Source organism: Ixodes scapularis, unplaced genomic scaffold, assembly GCF_016920785.2.
Source record: "Ixodes scapularis isolate PalLabHiFi unplaced genomic scaffold, ASM1692078v2 PGA_scaffold4__175_contigs__length_147842914, whole genome shotgun sequence".
NCBI classification, from domain to species: Eukaryota; Metazoa; Arthropoda; class Arachnida; order Ixodida; family Ixodidae; genus Ixodes; species Ixodes scapularis.
In genome coordinates, this window is record NW_024609879.1 from 123,627,785 (window position 1) to 123,641,157 (window position 13,373).

Consider the following 13,373-nt stretch of genomic DNA (forward strand, 5'->3'; position numbering starts at 1 on the left):
TTAGCGTCAAGCTAGCCATTGAGCGATGGTAAAAAAGGCTGTTTTACGTGTTTAGAATTTGGCATGTAGTCGTAGATCGCTAAAAAAGCGGAACTACCAGCACTTAAAGCCCCCTTGTGCACTGATTACTGTTTCATCAATCGATTCTGCGTTTGTAAGCAGACGCGGAAGATGGCTCTACTGTAGTTTTGCATGTACCGCTTGCATACCATAGCACCTCGGGGAACTGCAGACGTTTGCAACACTCCACCTGCTCTGAGGCTTTGAAGACGTTCCTCTTCAAGTTATTTCGACCAGCTTCGAAGTGGAATTGTGGTTTTCTTTAAGAGCCTGATAACGGTAAACGCATTGGTAAAGGTGCAACCCATACACATGAGCCTCTACTTAAATCTCTTTCAGGCTTAGACCCGGCGGGACCTTTCTTCTACAGAATGCCCCCTGAGGTGAGGCTCGATCCGAGTGATGCCAAGTTTGTCGACGTCATTCACTCTGACGCAAGTATGCCCTACATGCTGATCGAAGGTAACCCACATCTTTTTTCCTTCTCTTTCGCCGGGGACCGTGGAGCACACTCTCTCTTCCAAAATCGACTTTGCGGACAAACGGTAAACGTGTGGCTCTTAAAAAAAGAAAACAAAGAACATCTCAAGCCCTTCGGTGTACGAGATTCAAGGGAGCGGCACTTTTCATGCCCTCGGAAAGGCAGACTTATATCGAGATTGGTGACTACGTTCCATCTCAAATTCACACCTAGCATGTTGAATAAAAATAACCACGGTTTGTAGCAGGTGAAGTAGATGTACCAGCTCAAATATCTGGCGTCGCGTCACTACTGTGACGCCATTTTCGTCACGGTGCTCGCACAGACGCTTCACTTTTCGCAAATCTGCTTTCTGCCCTCGTGCGACGCCCACACCTAATGGGGCCCAAACGAGGGTTTGTCTCTAAGCAGCCTGTTGGTGTATAGCAGGACAAACTCCTCCCAAAAAGCCCTCCTCCCTTTCAACTTTAGCACAGCGAACGCTAAAAAAAAGGCAAGTGGGGAGGAGGAAGCCACCAATCATGGCAAGGAGGGAGTTAGTGGGAGAGCCTTGTCCTGCCTCTCTTACCTTGCAACGGAGTACAGATTATAATAAGCCTCACACTATTCATCGCATTTCCGGTGCGAATGCATATCGTCCGATTTGCCAGGAAAAATCACCGCGTACATTTATCGCTTTATTTTCGTTACTATCACGAATTTTCGTGGTACTCGCCAACAATAGGCACGACATAAAATGAGAAGGAATTGTGGTTCTCGTCGGCCACTGCTTGCCCCAAAATGTCGTTAACACCGAGGTAGTAAGAAAAAAAAACAGTATGCTGCCATCCCTTAGGCAGAGTTTACAGTAGGAAAACTGAGCCACGGTTTTGGAGAGGAGAGGGTGGCTGTGCGCTACTCGATGATATGGGGTCAAGTATTTTCGAATGGGCAGAACTTGTTCGCCTAACACGATGTGAACAATATTTCTCATATTTCCCTCTGGGGATGGTTAACCTGAAGACGCTCTCACACTGGTCATCCGTTCAGTAAAGATATGATGACAGATGACATACACGTGCGAAGCAGCGTGCTGCAGCTTAAAAGATAAATCAGAGAGACTAAAGACGCTATAAATATCTGCCGTAAGACACTTAAGAGAGTGAGCCGTCTTTTCAGAAGTTGTTTGATTACTTAGAAGTACTTTGGAGGAGCACCGAAATTATTTTTGAAGCTCTTCCTTCTCAGCTTTTCTCCTCAACTCAAGGTCTAAATGACAAATCTTTGAACGTGACGTGGTATTTTACCGGATGTGATGACTTCAAACATCCACCGTACTTTTTTAAGCCCACCATATAACTTCTATTTAGCCGACGATGATAAGTGCCGTCACGGCACTCATTGGTCACGAACGCGTATCCAAATATTCGTCGACGGATTGATTGTTGACGAGTGCATACGTCGGAGCGACGCAGTGCTCGTGTCCAAAAAGTCAGCTGGGTTCGGCTGACGTGCTCGGACAGTGAGGATGCATCACAGTGAAAATGCGGACAGATTTCGAAGGAAAGGAAGCACGCAATAGTGCGCTGTCTTTTCGAGCTTTCGTACCAAAAAACAGACGTTTTACTTGCTATTCCATTTATTTTGGCGCACTAATTGACATGCGATTAATTAAATTCAAATCTAAAGTTATTTACCCCTGCCCAAAATGAATTTCACGACTTTTCGAATAAACGAGGAACTTGGTCCAGTTTATGAAGTCATTTCACAAGGACTATCAAAGCTGCGGCAGCGCTTGTACAGTAAACGGAGGATGGCTTGTAGTCATCTGCCATACAAGGTTTAATCCTTGGTCGAGGAAAAGGTATTGTCGTACTAAACCAGTTTGTTTTTAGGATTTGGAGTGAACGAAATGGTGGGCCATGTCGACTTCTACCCAAACAATGGAAACAATCAGCCGGGCTGCCAGAAGTACAACTTCAGGAAGTTTGTGGACAAGGGAGGCCTTATCGACGGTAGGACATCCAGACTTTTGCTGTCTTAGCGAAAGAAGACCCTACAGCGAGCAGAGTGGTTTAGTTTGGAAGTAAAGCTTCGATCCATCAGTCGGGAATGCAGCGGTTGCCCAGGTTCCTGTGTCATGTTTCTAGACATGTTCAAGCTTGCTTGAATCCTGTACAACTATAGCCGGTCACAGGTGAAGAGTTCAGGGCGAGGGAAAGGAAAGCTGGGGAGGAAGAAACATGCGGAATGGTGGAGAGAGGTATGCTTCCTTCTCTGCTCTGCAGCAAACCATCTGCTTCCTCCTCCCCAGCCTTATTTTTCCTCGCCTTGAACTCTTAACGTGTCACCGACTATTGTGTTTAGAAGTTTCAAATAAAAAAAAAAGATTAGCATACAGTTCGATTTATATACTTCGGCGTCCACAGGCGAGCTCAGTTCAGAATACTACCTTTTCTAAAATAGTCTTGCGCTTACTCGAATTCGCCACTTGCGCACAATCTTTTTACTAAAGGCATGAACAGGGTCAAGGTAGCTAAATTATCAATGTCCGAAACCCACGCGATTAATTTAGCCTCCAAGCGAACGTCAAACATTTGGCACCGGGTAAGCACTTTTGAGCCGAACGTGTCCACTTCAAGTACATTTTGTTTTAGCTTGGGGCGGTATTCAAATCGACCGGCTGAGAGAGAGAGAGAACTTTTATTAAAACCGCCCATGTCAGGGCAGTAGTTACTAGAGGGTGGGGCCTTCCGGAAAGGCTTGGCGGCTCAGGTCGCAGCTTGTAGGAGTGTTGTTGAAGTCCAGGCGTCTCGCACATGGGAGATGTGCTGCGCTAGGCGAGACCAGGGGGCAGGGCGGAGGTCTAAGGGGGTGTGGCCCAGCTCTCCCAGGTAAAAGGCATGTGGGAAGGGAGGAGATGTGGAAGGACAAAGTAGGGAAATTGTTGGGCGCGTGGACAAGACCAGTAGGTGAGAGAATAGGGAGTTCCCGTAGAACGTTTTCTCACCTCTCCTACGCTCTCCGGAACAAAGACCCCACCTACTACTGCGCATGCGTAGCGCTAGCCTTGCCTGCGGTGTCCCGGATTTCGTAGCGGGTTGCAGAGAACCGTTGCGGGACGGCGGAAACGATCTGCGAAAAGTCCTTAATCAGTGGCCGAAGCGTGTTAACAAAACCGCAGCGCGAAGCATGTGAAACTGAAGCTAGCGCTTCAGAACCCAGGAATCATTCGTTTAATTCCCACCCCTTCCAGTTTCATCAGGATGTGTATCGTACCGACGTGCGGTCGTGTGTCACCACTGTGTGATGCGAGTTAAATACGATAGACTAGCAGTGGTACAACACTGATTAAGTTTCTCATATACAGCGGCGACACCAGGCGCCCATATGGGGCTGACTAATTTCTCACTGTTTAAACAAACACACCACACAACTACCGATCAGCGGAGCATCGAATCTACACGATACTATAGTCACCCATCCGCACACACCTAAACATATTGGCGAAAATTCGGGTGCTCCTATATGGAAGTTGTGCTTGAAAATCGCCCCCAAAATATAGTCAAAAGACGTAAGGCGCTTTTTTTTTCTTTTCTGCTAGTGCGTTTTACAGTGGAGATATTTATGGCTAGGGTTCCGCGGAGTTTCGTGTGCGTGACCAAAACCTGTACGCTCGCACCGCCGCACGCGCGCGCACGCCTTCCCCGTATAAAAGATTCGAAGTAAATAACCAAAATAAATCGTTGACGAACACGCGTGCAAGATGCCATTTGTTTTAGACTTTTGCTTTAGAACGGTTCCTGCTGCAGACGCCGGCACGCGGCGCCTGGAACGCCATTAACTGCATTCTCCTTGATGCTTGGGTAATTTAGGAATAGGTCTATTCAGTAGAATATTTAACAGTAGGCACCATGTTCAAGGTCAGTAGACTCTCAGGTAGATAATAAAGGTTTCTCAAATATTTGCGGCTATTCGACCCGCGTCGTCCATGTATACGCTCACATTGCCCTCTCTTTGTCGTCGTTCCAAGCGCTTGCGTGCCTAGTTTCCTTTCCTTCCGCTCTCCCGGGGTGGCGGTCCCGTCGCGCGTGTCCAGTTTCCTCCGGCTCCTTGGGGCGGCTCTGTGTCGTGTGCTAAACAACTTCGCTGGTCATCCAGCTGGAAAAAGTGGAATGGCTGATGTTTTTTGTTTTTTGTTTTTTAATTGCGCGCAGGAGTTCGTCGTTTTAGTTCCTGCGATCACATCCGCTCACTCGACTTCTACATGGAGTCCATCACGAATGACATGGGTTGTCTGCCGGTGGCCGTGTCCTGTTCGTCCTGGGAGGACTTCGAAGCTGGACGCTGTTCCAAGTGCGGGTCCAGGGGCTCCGACTGCGCTGTCATGGGGTTCTACTCTGACAGGATGAGAACTGGACACACGAACCAGCGAATGGGCAAGAAACTCTACCTCAAAACCAACGACGAGCATCCATTTTGTTGTACGTTGTATTTGACACTTACGTTTTAGTCGAGTCATTTGCAGAGAGTTTCAGTAGATCGTTCCGATGACTTCCATAAGAGTACCCGATACCCCGCTGCGGCCTTCAAACAATCATCGTATCGTTATTGGGGGTATCAGAAGTATCGGAACGACCTACGAAATCTGTTGTAATTAGCTAAATATTTAGCTAATTTTGACTAATTAACGTTTTTACTGGGGAAACTAAACATATGGTTCCTATTAAAAACTTACAGAGCGTCATCGTAGACCCCTAAATTAGTCAATATTAGGAAGCCTGAAAGCACGTGTGATCGTCGAAAGTGCGCCAAAAACTCACCACTGGCGCCACAGGCACAAGGCTGGAAATGCAAAAAACGCCGATTACAACGAAGATCATGCGCGTTGGTGATTTTCCTTGTCATCATATAGTGGGAACTTAAGCGCGCCGTCACGCTTCACACGTGGTTTAATGTCTTCCTAGAATTAAATGATTTAGAGGTTTTTAACGATGCTCAGCAAATTTCGAGTTAAAACCATACGTTTATTTTCGCTACTTAGGTTAAAAAAATACTAACACTCCCCCTCTTTTTGACAGGCGATTTTTTATGGTTTAAAGGGGCACTCAAGTGGTTTTTGAGTTCGTGTTTTGATGATGACAACTGAATCTAGACGCCCTCAGTATCCCTAAAAAACAAAAAAAAAATGTAGTCATGTGGTGATTATTTCTTTAATAAAAATGTAATTGAAGGCTGCCGAACCTCCGAATCCATCCGAAAACGAAACCACTGTCATTGGTCACCGCTCGCATATCAAAACAATCTCGGGCCAATGGCGTTGGACGACGTTTCGTCGCGCAGTGATCCCGAGGGAGCCGCACCGGCCGTACCTCTGTCATTCAAGCTTTGATCATGGCGGAGTTCTCTACGCTCGAGGGCCTGACGCCGTTAGAGGTTGAAAGTTTTCAGCGGACAGCTGACCTGGGGTTGATTTCCTATGACGCCACTCCGACGTGCGATGTGGACGATAGCAGCGCTTCGGAGTCATGTTCGGGTTCCGAGGACAACGAAACGCAGACCTTTTCGGGCGTTCTTCGATTTGCGGTTGGGGCAAGCCGTAACCAAACAAACGTTTGGCATCGCAGCGTTACCTCTGGTACGTGATGTCAAACGATGTCGCCACGTTGACTTTCGCCTCTGGAGGACGGCAGGCTGGTTCAGACATGTGCAACGAGCGCGTTGCCTACGACTGCGTCCGTTGCAACCGGAGTGACCGGAACGACCACTCTGCGCCGCGCGTACACACACCCGCAACCACTGCAACAAGCGCAGCGGGTCGGCAGCATGGCGATTGCTTCTACGCCGCCGTCAGCTGTTTCAGCGGCGCCTCTAAAAAGGGGCGCACTGCCACTCAATGCCATAACAGAATGTAGACAGACAGTTTTCTATAGCCTAAAGCTTTATTTTTTTTTTTCATGATAGGCTTACAGGGTACAGTGGATGAAAGAAAAGAAAAAAAAATATTCAATACGCCATCTTGGACGATCACGACTCTAATACACGACTTTGCCAATAGTACAAATATCGCCACACGCCTTTTCTACGATTATAAATGATTTAACCTTAGCAGCGATACAGCAACTTAGAAATACAATTTCGTGATCAGATAGACGTTGCGAGCGTTCAGGAGTCCTAACACTAATCACTTTTTTCCGGTGATGAAAACGAGTGGAAATTCGCATCCTTTATACGGTAAGCGCCAGTAATACCTTGAACTTGAGCGAACGCATGAAATGCGTCAAATAAGAAATCCGGGCGTTGTTCGAGGAAACACTTGTGCAGCCACGACATCGCCGCACAAGCTGGTGGATTTTCCCTTCTAGTACGTGCTGGGTTATAGCGACACACGACGGAAATTCACAGTCAAGGATAGCGCTTTTACGCGGAACGATGAGGTTTCACCACGCCGTCCACGTCGACGATCACCACCGACGACATGCTTGAATCGCGAGTTCATGATACGTGCGCTTCCGCGCATCCCGAGGGAATGGGAAATTCACCACCCGCGGAGGAAGGCAAGGAGAAAACGTAGTCCCTTGTTTGTGAAACGAGAATTGCGGCATCGCGTATTCTAAACTAGAAATATTCAACGTCTTGTGAAATTATCATGCACAACATATCTAAATGAACTGAAAATTGTTTCTTTAGCAAAACTTTACAAAGGCCGCCAAAATTTTCAAACATACGATAATTTCATTGGTCGGCGCAGGAACAGAAAAGAGTCCGCACGTATTTTATTCCTGCGTGATTAATAGGCGGTTCTTCCTTATAAAACCGAAGATACTCATTCACTGACACTTCCTTAACGCCATCGCACCAAAAAGTAGCTTCCCCAAAACCCCACCTGAGTGCCCCGTTAAGAAGACTGCTGAATTAATATTTTGCTACAGTGTGACGTATATTTAAAAAAACAAGCAAAAAAAAAAGAAAAGAAAAATGGAAGCCGTTTACAACTGCCTGTAACGGCGATTTAGAGCGCAGCCCTTGAGGAGGAGGAGGAGAAGGGTTACGAGGGAAAGGTATATCCTTCCTCCCTCCTCCTCACCTCCTCATCGTGCCTGCTACTGCTCCCTCCGAGCGGCGTCGCCGTCGGCGTAACCGTGAGGTCACGCGACGTCGCGTGACCCTCGTGACCTCGCGGGAGTCACGTGACCTAACGGGGGTCACGTGACCTCGCGGTTACGCCGACCACGACGCCGCTCAAACCGGAAACGGGCGCCTAAGAGCTGCGCTATTAAAAACAACTGCTCGAAACCGGAATTCAAACTGAACTGGAAAGGGAGAAGAAATGTAGAGGAGGAGAGCGTTGCCGGAAATCACGTAACTAAACCCAACCACGTTTCTCTTTTTTTTCTCCTACAGTGCGATGCAGACAAAAAAGGCGCACTTCGCACGTTTTTAAGCTCTTACCAATTCGTGTTTGAAAGGCGAACGATGTCTTCAGCCAGGAGAATGGGCAACGACTGTGTCGAACGGAGTAAATCCTAATTGTTTTGATCGGTAAACGATTTCTCTACTGAAGTTAAGGCCCGTTCACACTCTTGCGACCGAGTACGACTGAGAGAGACGAGATCTCTTACAACTTCTTAAATGTTTCTAGAGTGAGGGAACACACTGACATTGTGGCGCCATCTATGCGGTGACCCTAGAACTGCATTTCACAAAAGCGAAGGTTTTGCGGGATTTTCGAGGTCAAATGTGCGTAATACCCATAGAAAGGCTCGTTTATAACATTGACAAAAGTGTTTCGAGCCAAGAAAGAAAGGATAATGCGCGAGAAATAAAAAAAAAAAATATGCCGGACCGCCGAGTTTACACTGCTTCCCAATAGATGGCGCCAGTGTGTTCTCTGGTTTAAGAAGTTTTAAGGAACCCAGGTTTAAGAGGTCGCAAGCAGTCGCAAGAGTGTGAATGGGCCTTTAGAAAGATTCTCCGGCGCCGCGAACAAACGGTTGTGAAGTAGAGGTCCCACGCCCGTGGTCCACCGCCATCGCTTAGCCCGCTTCGTTCAGTCGTCCAGCCCGCGACTCCAGCTATTTGACGCCACGCTGAGAATTACACAGAGAACACAAAGGGTGCTTCTGGTTCTCTGTGCAATTCGTTTTTAATCAGCGTATTTGCTGCTTTTTAGAAGACACAAAGAAAATGGGTATCATATTTCCTTTCTATTTTTAATACTGAGTGTTCTTTCGATGATCCACGTCTTTAAATACATTTAGTGGTTCTGTCTAAATCGTAGATAACGGCACGTAACTACAAAGAAGAGAGTGAGCGGGACTCAAACCGGCCAGTTTTCGTTCGACGGTTTTCAGACGAAAGAAAACAAATTTCGAGCAGCAAATTGTGTTCTGGGTGGTTGGGCTCTTTTAATTTATTTAAAAAAAAAACAACAAAAAACCTTGGCGAGCCTAAATACTGCGTTAGTGTCCCTTCAAAAGAGGTTAGTTAGTGATTTTGTTTTGTACAAACTAACTGCACTCTAAGAAATGCCTGCACCTCTAATTACCCGCAAAACACTCAAAGAGCCAATCATTGTGATCTAGGAAATCAGCTCAGCGAATGATGAGGCGAAACATCCGTTTAGACCTAAAAATGAAGTCTGCGTTGTGACGTTACGCAACGCAAAGCGCCATGATTGCATCGCATAATGCCACAGCGCAGGCTTAATTTTAAGGTCTAAACAGATGTTCCGCCTCATCGTTCGAAGAGCTGATTTCGTAGATCGCAGAGATTGGCTCTATGAGTGTTTTGCGGGCAAGTAGATTGGCAGGCATTTCTTAGAGTGTAGTGCGCAACGAAGTGTAGCGCAGGTTAGTAACTTCAAACTTGCATCATTGACATTCTACTCTCCAACATGGGGACTTGCACAGCAGTGTCCGTTAAGATTCTCTATTCAAAGAGCAGTTCATTCTTCCGGTGGTTCCTGCGTGATGACGACAGACTCGTCGAATTGCCGTGTTATGCTTCTGGTTTCAAGGGTGAATAAAGTAGTTTGAAAGGTTTCGAAACACCTTGAAATGTCCGTGATGGCTAAAATCAGCCGCACATAAACTTGCTGAACGGTGTGAGCGCACAATATGTTTTCGTTGCAGTGCACCAGTACCACGTTGCCGTACAGATGTCGAAGACACCGAAGCGTGCAGTTTGGGACGCCTTCGGAGAACTGTTCCTTCACTTGAACGGAAAGTTTTATGTCAGGCTTAGCAAGAGGTGGGTGCTCAAATTATGAGGAAACGTTTGCGGCTGTTACTAATTGAGTAAAAATTCACATGAAAAAACGACTTACTGCGAGGTAAAAATCTTTTAAAAAAAAAAACCCAGGTCCTTAACTCGAAGCAATTACTACAGTAACTGATAACCTAAAAAACGTGGGGCGCGGCTTATGTTCACGCTTATTGCTTCGCAATCGACCCAGCGTTCTTTTATTAAGGATATTCTTATTAATATTTATATTCTTATTTTTATTTGATTAATATTTTCATGGCTGATGCCTGAATTTCACTGGCCATAGGGATGTAAGAGTCACGGGACTGATCACGCCTTGTGTTTCTTAAGCTGGGAGTGACTGCACGCAGTTGTTCGATGAGCTGCTCGCATGTAAGCGTGATTTTTTTCTTTTGTTGACCGCCTTAGCGCAACTATTTTCCTCCATATTTATTTTTTTTGAACATGTTTATTAGGTTTACACAGACTGACATTTTCCCCATTCTTCAAGTCATCGCTAAACCTCTTAGAGTAAACCTATAAAAAAAACTAAGTTCTGTCTCGAGAAAATCGCTCCGTAGTTTTTGGGGAGCTTTAAATTCGTTTTCATAAGATTGCGTTATAAATAGGGTTCCGTGTTTTCGGATAAATTCGAAAAAAATCTGAAAAAAAAACAAAAAACTCGTTGGTAAAATGTTTGTCAATTTAAATTTATCAAGAAAACTCCGAACTTTAATGCTACAATAATGAATAATAATAAAACAAAGAAAACACGATGTTCTACAAATGAAATTTGTCAAGGTCAGTAGTCCCCCCTTAGAGGGGCCTCACCAGTTTAATTTCAAATCTCTTGGCAAAAGGGAGTCCACCGTTTCCCTCGCTATGTTTTGTTCAGGACAACGGGTCCTTGTAATTTGGGGTCACGACAGAAACCTCTGTTCTAGTTTTCAGTTTAAACCAGTTTAAACGTCTTTGAGGAAGGCGGGGTAGTGTTTGTTATACCAGTGAAAGCTTTGACCACAGGAGGAAGGGGGGCAGCTAAAGGTTTTATCTCGCCGCTGCGCCCCGCTCAGCCGCATGATGAAGCGTAGGAAGGGACTGCGAAGAAAACGAGCTTTTCTGAGACTACGTGAAGGATTTCAGTGACTTTCCAAATATCGATGATACTTAATTCCACGTTTTGTTGCGGGACACTTAGTACAACTTATGCCAAGGACGACATGCCCAATCTTGCTGAAGAAATATCATTCGACACAGCCGGGTTCCTACGAATTTAGGACAGGTTTGTGCCAAATAGCAGACGTTTCTTATATTGAAGCTTGAAGCAAGCTTGAAGCGGCAAAATTAAATTCCGAATTTCAAAGAATCCAAAATGTAGCATAAACAAACTTCTATCAACTCCGAATTTTCAGCAAAAAAATAACCTCCAAGAAGACCCTCCGAATTTCACGAGAAATAAATTTCGGAAACACGGAATCCTAGTTCTAAACAACGTAGAGGCAAATCACTGCGAAGATGTTTTTTTCAAAAGGGAACGCCAGCGACGCACACTGCAGCAATATCTAGCGAATCACGCGGCGTATTTCTGAGCGACATTACGCTGCAGGCCCCAGGACATACGCGGGGGCCGCATGTACAGCTACTACGTGGCAACCCAAGAAGAGGTCAGCGATGCGAACTCGCTTGGACTGGAGTGGACCAATCGAGACCCAGAAGTGGACAACCGGCTCTTTGTCCACTCCGTCAAGCTCAGACCGTTCGACAGCTTCTTCAAACGGTACATAATGCCTTATACTCAAACTGTGTTTGCTACTCGAGGGCTTGGCGTCTCCGTGCTCGTCATTTATTTGTTATCTTGTTTTTCCGCCAGGGGCAAAGCGCTGAGACACACCTTGTACTGCGCCAACAAGACCCAGGCACTGGCTTCTGGTGAAGAGATATTTCTGCAAGAAACTACGTCCTGCCCAGAGTTTTAGTGACGTGAACAGTCGCGTGGCCACACCGCGTTTATCTAGATACTCTGAGTACTGTACCATAACTTGCGCTCGAAAACTCGATAGTTGAGTTTTATTAGGCTTCTGTACACCGTAGGTCCAGACGTGTAGAGAGGAGTTACAGATTTACAAACACGGAAATGATGCATGGTGGCCAACGAAGACTTACAGCGGTGTATTTCGAAGACTTTACATATCTTTCTTTTGTTTTGGGGAAAAACAGGTAAAACTCAAATGGCGTTCGGTAATGCTTCTTACGGCGTCACCGAATCATTGCATGTGATCTGTTTGATGCGTGTGTTTATGTGTGTGTGTGTGTGTGGCTCCTAAGTGCTGAAAAGCTCTGGCAGGTTGAGGATCATCGAGCATCCAGACAGGAAGGTTATGCGGTATCATACTGATGAACAGTGAATGTTCCGACCATTTTTTTCTCATATATCTGGAGTGTGAAATGTGACCTGTCTCATTATGTCTGTGAGTTTGCTTCCGTTATGGGTATCATTGCCAATGAGGCGTGATTATTGCGGCGCAATTCAGTAGACAATCATTGGTGTTTTTTTTTTATTAATTATTGCCTATGTTTCCGGCGCTATTTAATACTGGAAGGCATGAGGGCGTTTCGTGGCACATTTGTGATACCGACCCTTTCATTAATGTTGCTTGAGGTAACATCTGGTCAACTCTCGTCCGTGCTGGTCCACTAACCATTTTGAGAAAACATGCCGTTTAGCCTATTGTACTGTAACTTTGTTATCTCACTCGTCACCGTTGTTAGTCACTTTCCTTGACGTCCATCCTTAGTGTGTGTTAAATAAACGTTGTACATATGATTTGTTGCTACTCCCTTTACAATAAAATCTGACATGTTTTAACATAGTTTTAAATCAGTATGTAGGAAATAGTGTCTTATGAATTCCTCTACCGATGTTACCTAAACTGTTGGTATCAACTGGTGCCGTAAGTCTTTTGTTTAAAATATTTTGGCATAATATAGTTAGAATGAAAAACTTTAAACCACCGTAAGATAGAATAGCACGTAAGTAGTTTCATTTTGTTTTTAATTTTTGGTTTAGTATAACCATAATTTATATGGTTAAGCGTAGAGAAAACAAGAAGTGGCAGTCAAAACCTCTCGACGAATTTAAAAGGTTAAAAAGCGCAACACAACAAGGACAATAAAGACACAAAGACGACAGGACGGGCGCTAACTCACAACTGATTTTATTAGAAACAACACTGTCACTTTTATACACAAGATCGTATGCCAAACCCACACTGCAACCAATCAACACTCTCACAAGCAGCTATCTAGAAACATTACTTCTTTCTGAAGCAAAAAGAGAGAAAGCGTGCTAACGCATTTGTCATCTTTCTTTTTGATATAAAACGCCTCTATAATCTCTCTCTCAGTCTTATCTTTTTTTATTTCTTTAAAATCTTGTGTATAAAAGTGACAGTGTTGTTTCTAATAAAATCAGTTGTGAGTTAGCGCCCGTCCTGTCGTCTTTGTGTCTCTATTGTCCTTGTTGTGTTGCGCTTTTTAACCTTTTAAATCAGTATGAACCAACTCGTACAAAACACAAGTTTTAACTCTTGACGAAATTCGTGATTCC

At 45.2% G+C, this 13,373-nt stretch overlaps 1 protein-coding gene across 1 annotated transcript in view; it reads left to right on the top strand.

Annotated features, from left to right (window-relative positions):
* Positions 1–11,742, top strand: part of LOC8050562 (pancreatic triacylglycerol lipase) — a 67,740-nt gene extending 55,998 nt beyond the window's left edge. Inside the window, exons 5-10 of the mRNA XM_002433810.4 lie at positions 400–522; positions 2,416–2,535; positions 4,738–5,004; positions 9,655–9,772; positions 11,373–11,543; positions 11,637–11,742. Coding sequence (XP_002433855.4) covers positions 400–522; positions 2,416–2,535; positions 4,738–5,004; positions 9,655–9,772; positions 11,373–11,543; positions 11,637–11,742 — 905 coding nt within the window. The remainder of the gene's footprint in view (positions 1–399; positions 523–2,415; positions 2,536–4,737; positions 5,005–9,654; positions 9,773–11,372; positions 11,544–11,636) is intronic.
* The last annotated feature ends 1,631 nt before the right edge of the window (positions 11,743–13,373 follow it).